At 52.4% G+C, this 17914-nt stretch overlaps 1 protein-coding gene across 17 annotated transcripts in view; it reads right to left on the bottom strand.

The window, feature by feature from the left end:
• MACF1 (microtubule actin crosslinking factor 1) overlaps window positions 1–17914 on the bottom strand; it is a 146874-nt gene that overhangs the window by 6549 nt on the left and 122411 nt on the right. For 7 of the 17 annotated variants that reach the window (XM_075047360.1, XM_075047366.1, XM_075047362.1 and 4 more), the window contains 26 exons: window positions 16121–16352; window positions 15155–15381; window positions 14042–14164; window positions 13835–13936; window positions 13287–13388; window positions 13007–13180; window positions 12745–12900; window positions 12389–12586; window positions 11897–12025; window positions 11406–11579; window positions 10441–10596; window positions 10095–10301; window positions 9843–9962; window positions 9444–9613; window positions 9127–9286; window positions 8215–8409; window positions 7375–7503; window positions 7151–7294; window positions 6824–7012; window positions 6391–6508; window positions 5689–5852; window positions 4321–4483; window positions 4009–4163; window positions 3679–3753; window positions 2887–2904; window positions 549–666 (listed from right to left, as the gene is read on the bottom strand). In XM_075047360.1, coding sequence (XP_074903461.1) covers window positions 549–666; window positions 2887–2904; window positions 3679–3753; window positions 4009–4163; window positions 4321–4483; window positions 5689–5852; window positions 6391–6508; window positions 6824–7012; window positions 7151–7294; window positions 7375–7503; window positions 8215–8409; window positions 9127–9286; window positions 9444–9613; window positions 9843–9962; window positions 10095–10301; window positions 10441–10596; window positions 11406–11579; window positions 11897–12025; window positions 12389–12586; window positions 12745–12900; window positions 13007–13180; window positions 13287–13388; window positions 13835–13936; window positions 14042–14164; window positions 15155–15381; window positions 16121–16352 — 3898 coding nt within the window. Of the gene's footprint in view, window positions 1–548; window positions 667–2886; window positions 2905–3678; window positions 3754–4008; window positions 4164–4320; window positions 4484–5688; window positions 5853–6390; window positions 6509–6823; window positions 7013–7150; window positions 7295–7374; window positions 7504–8214; window positions 8410–9126; window positions 9287–9443; window positions 9614–9842; window positions 9963–10094; window positions 10302–10440; window positions 10597–11405; window positions 11580–11896; window positions 12026–12388; window positions 12587–12744; window positions 12901–13006; window positions 13181–13286; window positions 13389–13834; window positions 13937–14041; window positions 14165–15154; window positions 15382–16120; window positions 16353–17449; window positions 17459–17914 lie in introns of all 17 variants that reach the window. The other 10 variants (XM_075047369.1, XM_075047364.1, XM_075047370.1 and 7 more) reach the window with 3 other exon arrangements.

Below are 17914 nucleotides of genomic sequence, written 5' to 3'. Positions count from 1 at the left end.
GCACAGGAGAAATGTCTCCTTATTCACTAGGATGAGCCTGGACCATCAGTGCCCCGTGGCCACAGCCCAGTGCTGCAGTGCCATGGGTTCACGGATCCTGAGCTGGAGCATCTTCTCCCCAGAGTGTCTCCAACCAGGATTTTACCCTCTCCTGGCTTTGAACTTTTTGAATTCTTTCAGATCACCTTTGCAAAGCTTACTCCATCACCCAGAGTCACAAGTATGCACCGACCGCTTCAAAGGGAAGCCGAGACCCCCAGCATGGCAACGCAGCTCTGCTTGCTGGGGTCTTAAAAATAAGAAACACAACGCTTCCCTCTTCTTCTTCCAGGACACCTGGCTAAACACTTGTGAGATTTGCTGCAGTATTGCCAAATCTTGTGATTTTAAGTTCTGTGGTTTGCTTTGGATCTGTTTGCTCCAGTTGCCGCCTGTTATTTGGATAACCCAGACCCACCTGGTCATTCACAGTCACAGCAGACAAGTTCTCAAACTCCCCTTACTGGGTGAGAAGACGCCAGCTGTATAAAACCCAGGAACTGCCTTACCTCTGCAAGGATCATTCTTCACTAAAAATTCATCCAGGGCCATCCATCCTCCACCGACGCGAACCATGACTGTGCTCCGCAGGATACGGACCAGCCGCAGCTGCTGGGAATCGCCGAACTGCGGAGCCAAGAAACAGTTCAGACAAGGGGGACACGACAAGGGACACTCGGCTCCTTCCTGCAGCAGGCTGCACCAAATGCTTTTATTGAGCTATTGAATACTTTTAAGGTTTCTCCAGATAGGTGGTTCTGGAATAAGTGCAGGCCAGTACCAATTTACAGGAGTTTTTCTGCTGTGTGGTTTTAAGATGATGCAACTATCCAAATCCTTTAGTTTTAAAGCTGGAAAGAGAGAATTTTTTACAGTAGCAAATGAGGCTTTGGAATTTGGTCTTTGGATGGGTTTTCTCAGCCCAAATTGTAGTTTTTCCTTTTATTGTGAAGGAAACAGAGGCTGGCAATGCAATGACCCTCCTGGTGCAGCCCATGTGGAAAAGAGCCGGCCGATTCCGATCACTGAGTGCCAGTGAATCAGCAAGGCAAGCAGTGCTGCGTCACCGCTGAGCGAGAAACCTCTTATCATCAAGTCTGAAGTCCAGGGATTTCACTGAGCCTCAGACTTGACCCCCACCAGCCAGAAAGCCCCCACCGCAAAGATCGCCCAGTGAGGATGTTTTGGTGAGTGCAGAGTGATGGGAATCCAGGCAGGAATCCCGCAGCAATGTTGATTAGTGATTGCAATGTTCATTAGTGATTTTAAACACCTGCAATGTCAAACAAGTGCGCCCTGAATCAGAAGCATGTGTCTGTTTTTCAAAGCTCCCTAAATCTCCTGGACAGCCAAGCCCAGGCTCCTGGTTGCCCTCTGCAACGGGCAAGCGGCAGAGCCGGTGCAGGACACCGGGAGCCCGGCTCACGGGTAGCAGCTCCGCATCCAGGTCTACAGAGCACCTGCTGTGATGAGAAGACAGGGGAACCAGCCTTTGAAAGCAAGACCATCTTCAGAATGATTAAAAAAATAAAACAAATAAAAAAAAAAAAAGCAGCAACATTTTCCCTGGGTGGATAAGAACACAAAAACCAAGAGATTAAATGAAAACAAGAGGGTGCAAAGCCACACTGAGATGGGTCGCGCCAGGCAGAGGGGCAGGAGGCAACAGCATCTCCGGCTCTCCTTCCCGCAGGGACATGGGACCCTGGACCATGCACTGGTGGGTCTCCCTGCTTGGGGTCCTACCAAAACGTGCTCGCCCCAGCACGGTGGTGAACGAGGTGCCGTAGCCCCGCTCGGCATGGCCATGGTGCCCGCGGGCAGGGAGAAGGGCAGAGGAGCTGCCTTCCTTCTCTCTGGGCTCTACCTAAGGTGTCCTTCAAAAGCTAGTTCTGCACCAGGGAAAACCAGGGACAAGTCAATTCTCATTTCCACTGCCGCATTTACACTATTTTTCAGTTGCTGTTGAAAATGTTTCTGTAATCACTACCTAAATTAAAAGCCAGAGCTCTCCTGGATCCATCCACTTCCAACATCCAAGTTTGTTTCTTCTTGGGTATGTTTTTGGTAGGGCACCGTCATTCCACAATGAAAAATATGCTTTTCTATTCAAGTAGGGGCAATGGGCACATCATAATGGCACATGATGCTCCAGTCCCATTAAAAAAAGAGCTCTGCCCCCCAAACCAGCCGGCACTCAGGCACACTGCACCTGATCATCTCGGGTCATGACAGTAATGGGGATATACATGCAGGTTTTGTGAGCCTTGCTCCAGTTAGGAGTTACTCAGCGGGTGTAGTGGGGATGAGAGTTTAGTTATCGTTACCTATGGGATTAAAGGGGTGGAACTCAGCATTCTCATTCCACGGTGATTGCGATCCAAGCCCACCCAGAGCCTGGTACAGCCCTCGTACAGGTAGTTGTACCCCTGTGATTTCAGCTGGACTGGCTGCTCCCCAAAAGAGGGCAGTCCCAGGCACAAGCCTGTATCTCAGTGCTGCCCGCAGCAGGGTGCTGTGATTTGCCACCAGTTACCATCAACATCCCCAACGTATCCAAGAAAGGAGCCACGGAGAGAAAAAAAGATCTCCATTTTGGTCAAATCCTGCTTTTTCCACTGAATTTTTTCCCTTTTTCTGCCCAATGTAGTCTTTTTTTTGGGTGGCCCTCCCAGCTCAGGGCACTCCTCTGTACCAGGCTCTGCTGAGCAGCGCTCACAGATCACATCCTCCCACAGCAACAAAGGACAGAGCAGCATCACGGACACACAAAGCTACATTAGTTAAAAAAAAAAAAAAAGGAAAAAAAAATAGAGGTGAGAGACAGCATCGCAAGGCAAACTGTACCTGATTGCCGAGGAAGAACTACGGAGGGAGAGGAGTTGTGGAGGCAGAGGGGATGGGGGGGGGCGAGGGGGAAGGAAAGTCAAGAGGAAGAGGAGGGGAAAGAAAAACAAGAAAAACATTCATGGGATTAACAGTGCAATAATCATGAAAACTGTTAACTGCAGGTAGTTAGAAATCTGTGGGGTTTATGCTGTTTGGGTGTAAGGTAGAAGCTCGGGGAGCCTGGGACTGGTGCAGCCGGGGAAGGGGGGGCGAGCGCTGCGGCTCCGCTCCTCCCGGCCGGAGCATCAGCCCCCAAACCAGCAGGCAGCTCTGCTGCCAGCTCGTTTCACCAGTTCACCTCGGTGAACGATTTGAAACATAAACAGCAAGCTCGTTACAAAGAGATTCTTTAAGGAAATTATTCTCCCTTCTTCGGGAGCGAGCTAAGAAAAACACAGGCGTAAGGTACACTCATCCACGAGGAAAACTTCAAGGGCGGCTGCCGGTGGAGTGAATGCAGCGTTTCACGGGGCCGGTGGGCTGGCCGTCCCAGAACAGGGCCACTTTTATGCTCTCCCGATTTGGGGAACGCCCTGGGGCTGAGGATAGCGCTGGGCAAACACGGCCCAGCCACCTCTGCCGGGAGCCGGAGGACGAGGTCTCCGTCTCGCCCTGGGGAGCCCAGGGGGGTTCCCCCTTGCGCCAGGCTGGGCACCCCGTCGGTGATTCCCCCCCTCCCCTGCCCGCCCCGGTGGGAAGAGGGAGCAGGATTTGTGCCGCTGGGGCAGCGTTCGGCCCCCTCTGCCTTACCCGGTACTTGTTCTCGCCGATCTGCTCCACTTGAAATCTCTTGGCACACTTGCACTGGGCCACTTGCCTGGTGACCTGCCATCACCAACAAGAGAGGTAAGGGACTAGGATTTTGGGAGTTTTCCCCAACACAAGGCACTGCTTGGATAACACACAGCCCTAGGGACCCTTTCCTTCAAAAACATGGTAGGTACTGTCAGTACCAGCCAATAATTTTGGCTCGGTACCACCACAATCCTTTTTTTTTCCTCCTTTTTGTCTTTCCCACTGCCAACCTGCAGCCTGAACCACCCCAACACCCCCGAGCACCCATCTGTTTTGGTGCTTTACCTCATCTTCGATCTTGTCGGCATCAGTGGTGGGGCGGTAGGCATCCTTGTTGGGATGGAGAGCAGCCACAAACTCATAGTAATCAATGTAGCCGTCGCCGTCACGGTCAAAGATGTCGGCCACCGCGGTCATCTCCAGCTTCGTGGTGGGGAATTCTGGAAGGAGAGAGAAATGAGCAACCGATGCAGGGACCTCACTCATCAGAGCTGGGGATGTCGGGACATGGTCTGCATCTCGGTCCTTGAGTGGAGACAACCTTGTCAGACCGAGGTGGCCATTTTCCGGGCTCGTTTCAGGCAGGCAGGGACTTACTAGAGGCGAGGATGCCGTCGATAAACTCCTGCCGGGTGATCTTCCCATCTTGGTCTTTGTCGATGCGCCGGAAGAAGTCCATGACGCGGGATTTCTTGTGGTTCATCCAGCGCATATACTTCTTCCGCCAGACATCGAAGTCAAAGTTTGCGAACTCCTTCAACTGGAAGGAAACCCGTGAGAGTCAGCGGGGGAAATCCCCGAAGGACCAGCACCCTACAGCACCCTAAACCACCAGCCTTCAGGTGAGGCCGTGCCCGAGCTCCCGGCGCTAACGCTCACTGCCCACCCTCCTGGGAAGGTTTATCTGGGTTTATCCAGATGACCCCCATTAACGAGGCGGCCACTCAAATCGACTTTCCAGAACAGAAGGACACACAGCGTAGCCGACAGCCACCACGTGGACTGCGCATCACGGAACCATCGACACGGGATGCAGCATCCCCCACGCTGGTATACGTACACATAGGCAGAGATATCAGCTACTTGCACACAGACACACACACACCCCCCGTCTCTGGTCGGGTATTTGGGGATGCTTCCTCGCTTGGGATTTCGCCTAACGATTCGCCAGGCTCTGCCCGGGAGGAATACCCATTGCTGGCATCGTTTTGGGCACGCATCTTCCCTCTCCCTTTCCCTCTAAGCAGCTGAGAAGGGATTTCTTGCTCGTCTTCCAGGTAAGACAGCAGCTGGGGCACATCTCAGCTCTGCAAACCCTGGCCCTGCGGCTCTGCCACCAGCCTCAGACGAGCCACTCGCCCTCCAATTTAAACTAACACCCTTTTTATCCCCCCGTCCCAAAAGGACTCCCATAACCCCACCAGCTCAAGCAGCTCACAGCAAGGTAATGCAACAATTTTTAGCGCTTTTTTTTTTTTTTCCTCTAGACATTCTTGGAGTTAAAAGCAACAAAGAAAAAACATTAATACGTATAAACTGAACTGACCTACAGCAAAAGCAACAAAAAACAAAAACACTCACTTCTGGGCATAGCTGCTTTGTTAAGCATAAATAAAAACAAAAATTACATTAGATGTTTGGAAAAGATATAGACAGCAATTGTTAAACTAATTACTAGGAGTAAAGCAGGCCTGGCTGTCATTACCTCTACAGATACCGACTGCAGGGGCACAAAGCAGTTCATTAATGTGCAGTTAATTACAGAAGGTACTTTTCAGCCTTAATATTTCAGGAGTTATTATTTCCTTTTTCTTTTGGCGTTTTCAGAAAAGCAGCAGCAACTGTCTGCAAGAGCTGGGCAATTCAAGAGGCAGCACTAATTTAAAATGCTTCTCACACCTCTCCGGCAAGCAAACCCCAGCACCGCTCCCACCCACCCTGCCCAGAGCAGCCGGTGGCCGTTACCTCCTCCAGCCTGTCCAGGGCATCGTTGAGTTTCCGCTGCCGCTCCAGCGCCAGCAGCCAGACCTGCTGCCAGCGGGCTGAGAGCTGGTTTATCCGGGGGTTCTTTGTTTCCGACTGGGAGATAATGGGCATGCTGGGGGGGGTGGCCTGACTCAAGGATTTTCCTGGAAAAAAGGGAGAAAAGGAATTGTTTGAGGTGGTGGGGATGGGTTCAGTGGGTCTGAGCAGTCCAGGAAAGAGCAGCAATGAAACACATTTTATTTTTCAAATAGAAAACCTCCCACAGCCTTGCTGGCTGCTCTCTGAAGGGATGCAGCGTTCCCAGGTAGGACGGGGCGATGGACGGCTCTACACCGAACCCCTCCCTGCACTCCCTTTGCCCTTGGGAATTCACATTGGACTCTAGCTTCAAGAAACAACATAAAAAAAAGACCTCACAATCTCATCACAAAGCAACTACCGACAGAAAGAGAAAAGCAGCGACAGCACAAGCTTCCCCAGGCGCAGCACACCCCAACACGGGTGTTTTGGCAAATGCCACCTGGATTTTTGCCTCCTGACAAGTTTCAACTGCCTTCCTGGTGGCTGTCAATGCAGGATGCCTTGTTAATTGATAATCAAAGTTAATGAGTTTCCTACGCGTCTCATTTCCTCCCATCGTAGCACGTTTCACCCAAAGCTGCGTATCAAGCAGAGACATACTGTTGCTGCGGGACTTCTCGATGAAAGGCCCGTGGGGGGGCTCAGTAGCTTTCCTCTTGTACGTCTTCGTGACCCGGTCCACATCTGGCTGTTTCCGCGTCATCTCCTCCATAAAGGACTGTCAAAATACAGAAGGGACAAGAAAACCTTTGCGGTTTCGAGATGTTTTGGGTCTCCTGTTGCTCCAGATCCTCGCTGGGACATGCCAAGCCCACAGAGGAGATGGGAGCGTTAAGCACTGGCTTGGATCTGAAAACGTTCCAAGTTCATCGCCTGGGTTGGCTTTGCTTTGCTCCCAGGTGACAGCTCCGGTTGGGTCACACGCTGTTTTAATAGGGACTTCCAAAAGAAGTCCATGCCTCCTCCATGGAGGGGCAGGAACAGCCCCTCCGCCCCTCTCCCGAGCGCCCGCCGTATTCGGCGCTGGGCTCACCTGGTGTTCGGAGATGAGGGCTTTGACCTGATCAATATTTTGTGGCATGGGCTCCTGGTCCCGCTGGATCAGGGTTGTCTCAGCCCACTGGATCCAAGCCAGGAGCTCTTCCAGAAGCTCTGCATTCGCCACCAGCTCGGAAAGCGCAGACTCCAGTCTCTGCTGGTGCTGCTTCGCCCACGTGAGAACCTGTTGGACACGCAGAGACGACTGTCAGCCCAGCACGGGGAAACCCGGGGCAGGAACCCACGCCACGCGGCCGTCCTTGGTTGGGGTGTCCACCACCGCCTCTCGCCGTCAGCCTGGAACAAAGCCTGGTGGACTCACCTCCTCGAACCTGGCTCGGATGATGGTGATCCAGTGTTTGATCGTGGTGATGCAGTCGGGATGGCAGGCGGCCAGGATGACCTCCCCCATGCCCACCGCCGCGTTCACGTCCACTCTCTTCTCCTCCACTTTCTTCATGAACTCCTGAAAGGCCCACATGAATTATTTCGCGACAGTCTCCCCCATAAATTTTGCTCGGGTTGCGTTTCAGAGCTCCCCGCTACCTTGTGCGCGTCGATGAGGGACTGCAACGCCTCGGCGTCGTCGGGAAGCGCTCCCCGAAAGCGCAGGGACTGCTCTGCCTCCGAGAGCCACTCCAGCAGCATGTGCACGGCCGTCCTGAACTCCTCTGCCTACGGCGACAAAAGCAAAAGCGTTAGCCATCCTCCTCCTGAAATGGGCTGCTCCATTCACCGCTGACAGCTGGAGAGACAAAGGGCTGAAAGGGACTTTAAAAACAAATTAAAAAAGGGGGAAAAAAAAAGCCCTTTCTGTCGGCCTGGGTTTGTGCAGCACCAGCAGACGGGTGCCCCAGTGGCCAGACACCTCCCTCCCCTCAGCATCATCTGCACCGAAGAACTAAATGTTTTTAAAAACAGCACAACTACCTGTCTTCTAACCAACTTGGGACCTGGGTAGTTTATTCTGTAAATTGCCTACTTGACATAAAAACTACTTGAGAGCCTTTGACCTCTTGGTTTTTTTCCCCTTAGCTTCAATCTAGGTCTCTCTCTTGCACTGGACATTAGCAAACACCAGTCTGGACAGTCTCTGATCACAGCTCTGTTCCTGCTGTGCACATCGGTGAAATCTTTTCATGCTCCCTTTTCAAATCAGCCTTTATCAGCTCTTCTTTGAGGAAAAGAATAAGTAAATAACTGACACCAACCCACTGCTTTGCTGCTCTCACTGGTAACTGCTGCAGGGCTGGGGGGTCCCGCTCAGCCAGGAGATCAGTCACTGGGCAAAAACCTCTTCTCGGAGGTTTGCGTTGACTTCCCAGCACAAACATGGAGCCTGGCAAAGTTCTCTGAGACCGTTTCCACCCGTAGCCTTCTGCTCACCTGCTTCAAGGCCTGTTCGAGGCGGGTTTGTTTGGACACGGACAGCTTGCACACCGTGTCCCACCGGTTGCTCAGCTCCTGCAGCTGCACCTTCACCCAGGTCGTGTCATCCCGGCTGTTCTCGATGAGCTCCCGGCCGGAGCGCTTGAGCACCTGGACTGTCCCCGTGCGCTTCCCCAGCTCTTTCTGGAAGACCTGGAAGGAGAGAGGGCAGAAGCCGAGCAGGGCTAGTCAGTCCCAGCAGGTTGTTTCATGTCAGGGAAAAAAACAAAACAGGGGGGCACATCTGAAATAGTTAGAAAATGGGTTTTGCACCCACATCAGGGATCCACCACAACCTGGTGTGACAGGAGGGCCGGCAGGCAGGGAGGTAGGCAGCGCAGGCAGCTCCCGAGCGCGTTTCGGTGTAGGTACACATGGGCAGGAGCCCCAGCTTTGCGCCCTGGCAGAAGCAGTCGTGACCTGGAGCAGGCAAGCTCTAGCCCCTGCTCAGGCTGCAACACAGCAGCTGCCTTGAATGGACGCCCAAGCCCTGTCCAGGGATTTCAATGTATGACCTAATCCAAACCCAGAAGCGCCAGTCTCCAAGACACACTGGAGAGAACTGCCAAGACCAAAGTTTATAGAGGACTATAAAATCAGCCATCTTTACAAGACTAAACTCTCAACAGATCTGACTGATAGCATCAGGGAAGAACAAAGCTCCAGCTCCTGTAGCCTTCCCAGTAACACAAAAGTTTCTTCCCACTTGTTCGCCCTGGTTTTTGCCCTCCTTGTCCACCGTAGTAAAGCAAAGCAGCGAGACACGCAGCTCTGCAGCAAGTCACCAACTCTGGCTCTTCTGTTCTTTGGCTCTTGGGGAAGACAAGCCCCACACATATCTCAGAGAAGGGCTGGAAAAGGCGCTTTCACCTTGTGAGCATCCATCAGGTTCATGACCAGATCCAGGTCACCGTGGACAGGCTGGTCTTCAGCTAACTGGGGTTCCACCTTGTAGAGCCAGTCTACCAAGGCCTGCAGCGCATCCATGAACTGGCCAGAGAACAAGAGGGCTTCTTCCAGCTTGTGCTGCCTGAAAAACAAACATCCTTGTGAACTTCCACAAACAAACTCACCCGCTTTTAACATGTCCTAGTGACCTCCTCCAACCACCCCATGAAATCACCTCCCCTTTGATAAGAGTCCTTGGCAAACGAGCGCTGTTGGTACAACACTGGGGCTGGACTTACCTTTCCACAGATTTGCCGCACACTGTGTCCCACTTATCCCGGACTTCTCCCAGTAAATTGTCCAGCTTTTGAGTGTCATCTGGAAGCAAGGCTTTTTCTTTGAGGGCTCTGCCTGTCCTGATAGTGGTGTCGTAGACGGGCTGCTTCCCCCCCAGTGTCTTCTGGAACTCCTGGGAACCGGAGAGAAAACAAAACTGCTTCACAAAGCCTGGCCTTGGCTCTCTGAAGATACAGGGTGCTCGTGAAGATCCCCAGCTGAATGTTTTCCATGGCAGTGGTAGGCACGGACATGCCTTTCCCCTGTCCTGACGGCAGAGGAGATGTTGCCTTGCTCCCCCTCCTGACGAAGCACCCTTCCAACGACTGTCCACAACCCGTCTTGCTTTGGCAAAGCTGTACCTTGTGTTTGGAGAGCTGGAGCTTGATTTTGTCGGGATCATTGGATATCTCCAGCTCTGAGTCCAGGTGATTCTCTGCATCCTCCAGCCAATCAATCAGTTTCTTCCAAGCTTCGTGGAACTGCAAAGAAACAGGACCAAGTTTGAAACTTAACATTGGCTGTGTCCTCAGTCCCTTTCTGGTCTCGGGTCCTCCTGCCCTCCAAGGCCAGCCATACCCCGGGCTCTGTTGCACCCTTCCCACATTTCTTACCTGCTTGGCTCGCTTCCTGGCATCATCAAGAGCCCGTCCCCGCTCCACCGAGCGCTGGACGACTTTCTCCCAGCGAGACTGGACGCTCACCAGCAGGTTCTTGATCAACACCACGTCCTGCTTTTGACTGAGAAACTTCAGCTGGTTCCCGGTTTGATCCAGCTCGATGATCCGATCCCGATGAGCATTTACCTCGTTGGCGAACACCTGCGAAAGGCAAAGATGTCCTCCTGTCTGTAAGGGGAGCTGGACGTGCCCGCGAGCAGCCCGTGGGTGCAGGGGAGATGAGGAGCTACCCTTGCTCCCTCCATCCCGGGGAGCCGTTGGGTGCTCGCAGCACCGGTACCTTGTGCTCGTCGATCTGGGCCAGCACGGCGTTGAGGATAAGGCTGGCTGGGGGTGCGATGTTCAAGCTCTGCTCGGCCAGTGTGAGCCAGTTGATGAAGTCCTGGAGGGAGTTCTGGAAGTCCGTGGCCAGGGCCAGCGCCTCCTCCAGCTTTGCCTGCCGCAGCGGGGAGGGAGAAAAGGAGGCAGGGGAAAAAAAACACAACACAGAGGGTGAGAGCTCACGATCCGGAGTTTCGCAGACAGAGGCAGCCTTTGTGTCCCTGCCGAAACATCCCTCTCACAGGAACCTCATCGCCTCGGCCCGGGAACGCGACATGTTTACCAAGGGGAGGGGGTTTCAGTGAAAGCCACCGCTTTCTTTCAAAACAAGAATCGCCCCTGAAAGGGGAGACCTTCATCGGCACACAAGCAGCTGCGTCACCCTCAGCTTCCTGAGAAAGGGATCGCCATGGGGAGAGCGGCTCGGTAAATGAGGTGGAGATTTCGATGGCAACAGCTGCAGCACCGCAAATTTATTCTGGGCTGAGGCCACCGCGTCCCTTGTTTTATCTCATCACCGGCCAAAAGCCTAGGATGGAGTCAGCTTGGAGAAGGATTTGGCCTGCTGTCTTGCAGAGGTCCAACAAAGCCTGCCTTTCAGAGCCGCGGGAGGTTTCTTCCCACCTCCCCTCTACATTAACCTAAAATTTTACTCTCATTTTCTGTCTGATTTAACCAACTCTGATGACTATGTAGAAAAACCAGTAAAAGCTTGATGCTTAGACAGCACCACCTGAAAGACAAACTCAACGTGCACAACCAAGAGAGAGGTTTTCTAAAAAAAAAAAAAAAAAAAAAGAAAAAAACCCCTGAGCCCTCCTCTCCAGCCCTGACCGGCTCCATTCCTCCCAGGAAAGCAGGGAGCAACTGCGGTCAGATCAGCTCATGGGACAAGGGTGGACGGCATCTCTCCGCCAACACTACCTTTCTCTCCTCCATCTTGGTGCTGACCAGACACCACTTCTGCTCCAGCAGTGCTACGCTCTGCTCCGTCTTTGAGCCAGAACCAGAGTCGTCACGGTTCAGCAGCATCAGTCGCCCCTTGGCCAGCAGCTGACTGTAGACGTCTTCTTTGGCTTTGAGCTGGCTGTACAGCTCCTGCAAGGGAGGCATCACCGAAGCGTTAGACAAAGAGCTCGGAGAGGGACCGCGACTTGCTGCGACTCGGGGTGATGAGAAAATTAGTTTTAGGGCAGGCACCAAAGTGACAGCAGCGTGTCACTTTGAGCAGAGAAAGGCGGTCAAAGCATCGTGATGCTTGTCCCAGGCATCAAGTACAAAATTCTCCGTAAGAAGAGGCCAGAGAAGCACTCTTCTTCCCATTTGATACAGAAGGGAGAAGTTTTGATGCTGCTATTTGACAGACAGGAGCTTGCTGAATTAAACGCATTAAAAAATCTCTCCTAAGAAATTACCATGTGGGCATTGAGTTGTTCCCGGGCAGTTTCTGGCAGACCTCCTGTGGGTTTTGATGCCGACAATTGGCTCTCCATCCTCGTTAGCCACAGGAGGAAGTCTTCAATCTCACCATGGAAACCCTGGGCCTGTTCGGGAACATATTATCGGCCACAGATCAGATGACATCAGCCACCATTGATCATGCGCCAGGGTTAATGCTGTGTTTGCTTCAAAACCAGATAAAGAGGCAGAGCTGGATGCACCAGCACATTGAGGAGGGGGATACATGGCATATCCTTAACCATGTGGGTGTGCCTGGGTCACGCCGTGCTTCTGGGCAAGGACCGAACCAGCCCAGAACTAAGAGTTAGATGAAAAACTTGCATAAAAAAAAATCCCAGCGTCTTTCTAACTCTTTCCCCCTTCATTTCCCCCCAAAGCAAAGGGGCAAGCAGACCCTCAGCAGCAATCCACTGCACAGAGGGATACCCCCGATGCGTGTCCCCGACCTGCTGGAGCGTGGACTGCAACTGCTGCTCCCTCTCCTCCGTCTTCTGCAGCACCGACTCCCAGCACGAGTTCAGCTTCTCCAGGCGGTTTCGCAGGCTGCTCGCATCGTCCCCTGCGCTCGACTCCAGCAGCTCGTTGCCCGCTTTGTTCACCGTCTCCACGGTCGCTTGGTGGGCCAGGACGTCGTTCTTCAGCACCTACACGAGATGTGTTGGGCAAATGTTGGACACCTCTCTAAAACCCCCTGTTAATTCCTGCATGCTCTCGTGGACACAAACCAACTCAAACCCTTCATGAGAAATAAAATCCTGCAACAGGAATAGACTAAAAATGGACCTAGAGTGGGAGTACTCACATGGTGCTTTGCAAGTTCAACCTCGATGACTTTTGGGTCTCCATTGATGGGTTTTTGCGCGTCAAGCAGCTCCTCGGTGTGGGTCAGCCAGGCCATCAGCTCCGCCAACGCGTGCTGGAACTGGCCGAGTGCCAGGAGAGCGGCTTCTAACTTGTGCTGGGCAAGGACAGGGAAGGAAAAGGAAAGTTTAAGTCGGGAAGGAGGGGGAGCATCCCAGCGAGTTTCAACCCCGCACTTGCGAAAGCCCAGATCTTCTCTCTACCTGTCTGTGAGCAATTTTCTCGCCCAAGTTCTCCCAGAGATGTTTCAGCTCTGTCAGTGGTTCCTTTATGATGTCTCTGTCTGTCTCATCTGTAGCTTTTTTTAGCATCAGTTCACCTTGGTGATTAAGCTTTTCCATCTCAATCTGCTGCTGGTAAACCTCCATTTTAAACTCCTGCCAAAACAAGCAGGACAAAAACCAGAACAAAATGAATCACTGGAGCATGAGCTCCGCGATGCAAAGCAAGCACCGGAGGTCTGGTCCCACTCCGCCCGCATACCTTCATCTCATTCATTTGCTCCTTAACCGTGTTGAGGTCAGTGCCGACAGGAGACATGTTGCAGAGTTTGATCACGGCGTTATCCAGCCAGTCAAACATGGCCTGAAAGGAGCGTAGACATCGTTAGCAAAGGGAATGGCAAAGTGTGCTCCTCCCGCAGCTGGTCGGGGAAGCGGGGCTGGTGCCTCCATCACCCTGCAACCACAAAACTTGTGTTTTGGGGCAGAGATGCCTGCTTGGCCAGCACTCGCTTTTGTAAGCTTTTTCCTTCCCTCTCCTCCTTCCAGCACAAGGACCTGACAGCAGCCAGGCTCATCCTGCTGCTTCATGCAGAAATGAAAACAGATTTGGGAAGACAAATGCAATCAAATATCTGCTCCTCCTTGGAGCTGGTTGTTGAGCCCAGGCTCTATCAGAGGCTGCAAACGCTCGCCCAGGAGAAGTTTTCTGCTTTGCATTAGTGTAAATCCCAGTACAACGCCAGGGAGAGGATTCACAGTGGTGTTCCCAAGGTCCACCCACTCCACACAAACACCCCTGCCTCTTACTTGAAGCGTATCTTGGTATTGCACAGCCGACTGCATGGCTTCTTCAAGCTTTTCAAGCCTCTCCTTCCACGTTTTGTTTAGATTCTCCCACGCGTTGTTCATCTGCGGAACACAAGATTGCCCACAAAATTCATTAGGCTCTTCTACCGGAGGTCCCACTTGCTCCTACCTGATTTTACCTGAAGGAGAGGCTGCTGGTTTTCCTACCTCATCAATGCTCTTTTTCACTTCGGGTTTCTCAGTTTCGCCACAGGCAAAAATTAAATCGGTTCCAAGGAGACGGATGAACTCCAGCTCTTCATGCAAGCCGTCCGTCTCCTCTTTAATAGTCTGCATATAACACAGTGACAAAAGAAAAACGTTTTATTATTAAATGCTCTTCCAAAATTGCCCTATGAACAGGAGGGCTAAAGCATGGAGAGTCTGTCCTGCTCTGGTGTCCTGCACCCTGGCCGACAGCCCGACACTGGACCCCAGGACCAGGTTAGGCAGCGAGCAGACGGCCGTCCGGCTCACCAGCATCACCACCACCAAACTGGTCTGCTCCCACCTCTGGGAGCAATGCTGCTGTGTGCAGGGGTTGGGGGAACTAAAATAAGAACATCTCTGTTTAGCTTGACGTGTGCCTGAACTGCCTGGCTGAAGATGTTGTTTACAAGAGATGGACTGTTTACAGGAGTATTTTGTCAATGTAGGAATTAGGTTTTGAGACTTCAGAGTTGCAAACCAAAGTCAGAATGGTTATAAAAAGGAAACAGCAAGAACAAACTTAGCAAAGCATAAAGAAACATCCCTGCTGCCCGAGGTCCAAGTCAAGTCAAATCCACCTGAAGTGGATTTCACCACTTATTTGAAACAACCAACAACATACAAATCCAAGCCCATCCAGCTTTACGCTTATCTCTGGTCTAACCAAAATCTAAATATACACTTCCCACGCTAGACAGCACTCAGATGCCTTCAACTCAGACTGGGAGCAGAACTGCGCAAACTTCCACACCACTCAAAACAAGTGGGCACACAACTCTGACCGCACGCTCGATAAGCTTCCCAAAACAGCAGCAGATAAAGTGATTTAAGCATCATTTCCTTGTCTGGAACAGGGGGTGGTGGTGGTGAGGGATATGTGAAATACACTTCTGGTTTTTTCCTTGCAGTTCCAAATTGCAATGGAAGTAACATTTCGTAATCCGACTGACTGCCTACAGAACTGTTTTACAACCACTTCTGGCCATGCTCATATCTAAGATCTGTCCCAGTTTAGCTTACAAGCTGGGTGCAGACAAGCTCCAGACAGAGGTACAGCCCCACGGTCCTCACCTCTGCCGCTTCCACCTGCTGCTTGATGATGGAGGGGTCAATGCCTGGGCTCTCCAGGTCGTGAACGATGTCCTGCGTGTCTTTGATGGTAGTCAGGAGGGCTGCCATGTCGTACCAGAACTTCTCTGCAAGCTCCAGGACATCAAGGAACTTCATTTCACGTTCCTCCGCCCGAGCTTTGATGTCTTCCCAGAAGAAGACCATCTGATCCAACTTATCCTGGATGACTGAGGAAGGGAACAAAAACATTCAGTGAAGAAGGAAACCTTTTTACGACTCAAAGCCATTTTGCAAACATTTCCCACTTAGAAACAGCCGAGAGAATATTCAAATGGGAACGATGACCAGGACTATCAGAGCATTAACTCTGAGACATACTGAGGGACGTGAGAAGCTCCAGCTTGCAGAAATAAAGCCTTTATTATGCACAGGCAAGCTCAGGGCAAATTTGCCCACACACTCTCCTCCAACGAACCTCTGTTCTGGCCACCTCTAGCGTGAAGCCTATGCTCACTCAGTCCATGAGCTGGCTGTTGAGCTGCCAAGAAAGGTGCCAATTAGTGCCAATCGTGTTGACAGGTCTTTTTGTGCTGGGGATGTTCCTTCCCTCCATTAGATGCTGAATCGACACCAACAAATCATTTCACAGGGGCCACCAACGGTTGCCACAAGAGACCAGCTCAGGGTGACGGCTCAGCTCGGCTGAGCTGAAACCTCTGCTTGAGCAGCCACAAATCCTTCTTTCTCCTCCGGCTGATACCACCCTGTCTGCTCCAGTTGGAAGCAGGCACCAGATAACTGCGTGCAGAGGACTCATCCTTCCTCCTAAGGCCAGGAGACCCTCTGAAATATGCCCCTGGGACATCAAAGCCTCCCCAACAGTGATGGGGCCACGGTTTGGGTAGGAGAAGCTGGGCACTGCTACCAGCCCAGCCAGCACCTCCTGTTAAATCCACCCGGAGATACCTTTTGCCGCCAGGTCCTTGTCCGCTCCCTGCGATCGGCCGATCAGCTCTTCCCCACGGCGTTTCAGAGCCTCGAAGGAGGGCTGCAGCTTCTCCAGCTCCACCGTGGCATTTTTGTTCTCGCTGATGCACTCCCGGATCTTATCGACCTCGGCGGGGATGAGGGGTGGCATGCGCAGGCGGGAGGAGAGGGTCTCCAGCGTCTCCAGCATGGGCTCGATCTTATCATGGAACTGGAGAAGAGCGAGTCCATTAGGGCAGGGCGAGATGAGATTAAGCAACGCTGCATCGCTCCCTGCGTGTGCAACAGCCCTTAGCGCTGCACCCAGCGGCCTCTCGGAGAGGACAAACATTGCCTGCAACAGCAATTAAACCTGCAGCCTCCTGTTCACACCTGCCTCTGCTTTCCTCTGCTGCCAACAGCCCCAGGCTGCACCAGCTCAAACCATACGTCAGCCATATAGACCCACAGAGCCGGCACAGGCAACTGTGAACCAAACACAGCAGCGATTTGTCACCAGATTCGAGCCTACAAAATTCACATTTTTTGACCGCTGTCCCGCTTCTTGTGGACGGGCAGCGTGGCAAGAAAACCCAATCCCGGTGGTTTGAGCATCCATGCAAAGAAGGTGCTGGAAAAGCGCCTGTGTTTGGTGCTGACGGAAATCTCCGCTTGGTGCAACGCCGGCGAGAAAACCACCCCGGCAGGGTCAGCGGGAGATGGTGGAAGGCTGCATGCACACGGGGAGGAGCGAGCTGCCACGGAGCTGGGGCTTCAACATAAGCAGAACCAGAAAGCCGAGAGTGAGGGGGGCTCTGGCAGGGTTTACTATTATTTTTCTTTAAAGAAAAGTCAACTTTGGCCTTAAAGATCCCAAACCATCTCTGCTGGTGAGAAGGACAGCTCTGCACTCCGGCTGCCAGAGCTCTGGTCTGTCTCTGCAGGACACCGGTGTTGGTTCGCCAGCTCTAACAGCAGAGAGGAGACGGGCTCTCGGTGCAAAGTTGATCAGGGGCACGCTGGCTCAGCCAACAAGCAGGAGCAAACCGGCAAGCCCAGCTAGAGCAGAAAGCTCTGTGCATCGGTGTAAAACGCTCTGAAAGCAAAACCTCTGCTCTGCAGGAAGCGTTCTCAGCAGAAGCTGGCCACGGCTGAGACCAGGCGGCAATGCAACGAAAGCCATCTCAGAAACATGATTTCAGGCCCCCGGAGTTAATTTTTAAGCACGTTTTGCTGAGCTGTGCATGGACCAGAAATAAAAGTCCAGGTGTAAAATAGAATCAGCCCAAAGAAAGAGTGTAAATGAACATCTGTGGTGGTGGGGCTTACCTCCGTAATCTGCAATGGTGGGACGCAGTCAACACAAGAATGAAATGGGACCATGTGGGGAGGACGGGCACAGGCAGCAACACACACAGATAACACATTCCACAATGGGAGTGAGAGATGAGACGGGAGGGAGGTGTGGGGGGGAAAAACTCGGAGTTAATACAAGTGCAAACCAAGAGAAGTGACTACACAATACAGGAATAAAAAAATAAAAACCCAGACATGACAAAAACCAACTGTGCTACGGTAACACGGGGTGAAATGAAACATAACTAGGGGTCGTAAACCCTCAGCGGCAGGAACTCTTCACCCCCTTTCTGGACTTTAGCACCTACAGACTCTGGCCCTCCTTTCGTATCTCTGCTTCTGCAGTCACCGACCTCCTCTGGAGATGCCCAGACCCTGGAGACAACTGTTAACTCTCCCATACAAAGGATCCCATGGCTGTTCACTGCACACACAGCT

The sequence above is a fragment of the Buteo buteo genome, chromosome 16, assembly GCF_964188355.1.
Source record: "Buteo buteo chromosome 16, bButBut1.hap1.1, whole genome shotgun sequence".
Lineage (NCBI taxonomy): Eukaryota > Metazoa > Chordata > Aves > Accipitriformes > Accipitridae > Buteo > Buteo buteo.
Note: the sequence above shows the minus strand (reverse complement) of the source record. Positions and strands in the feature narration are given on the sequence as shown.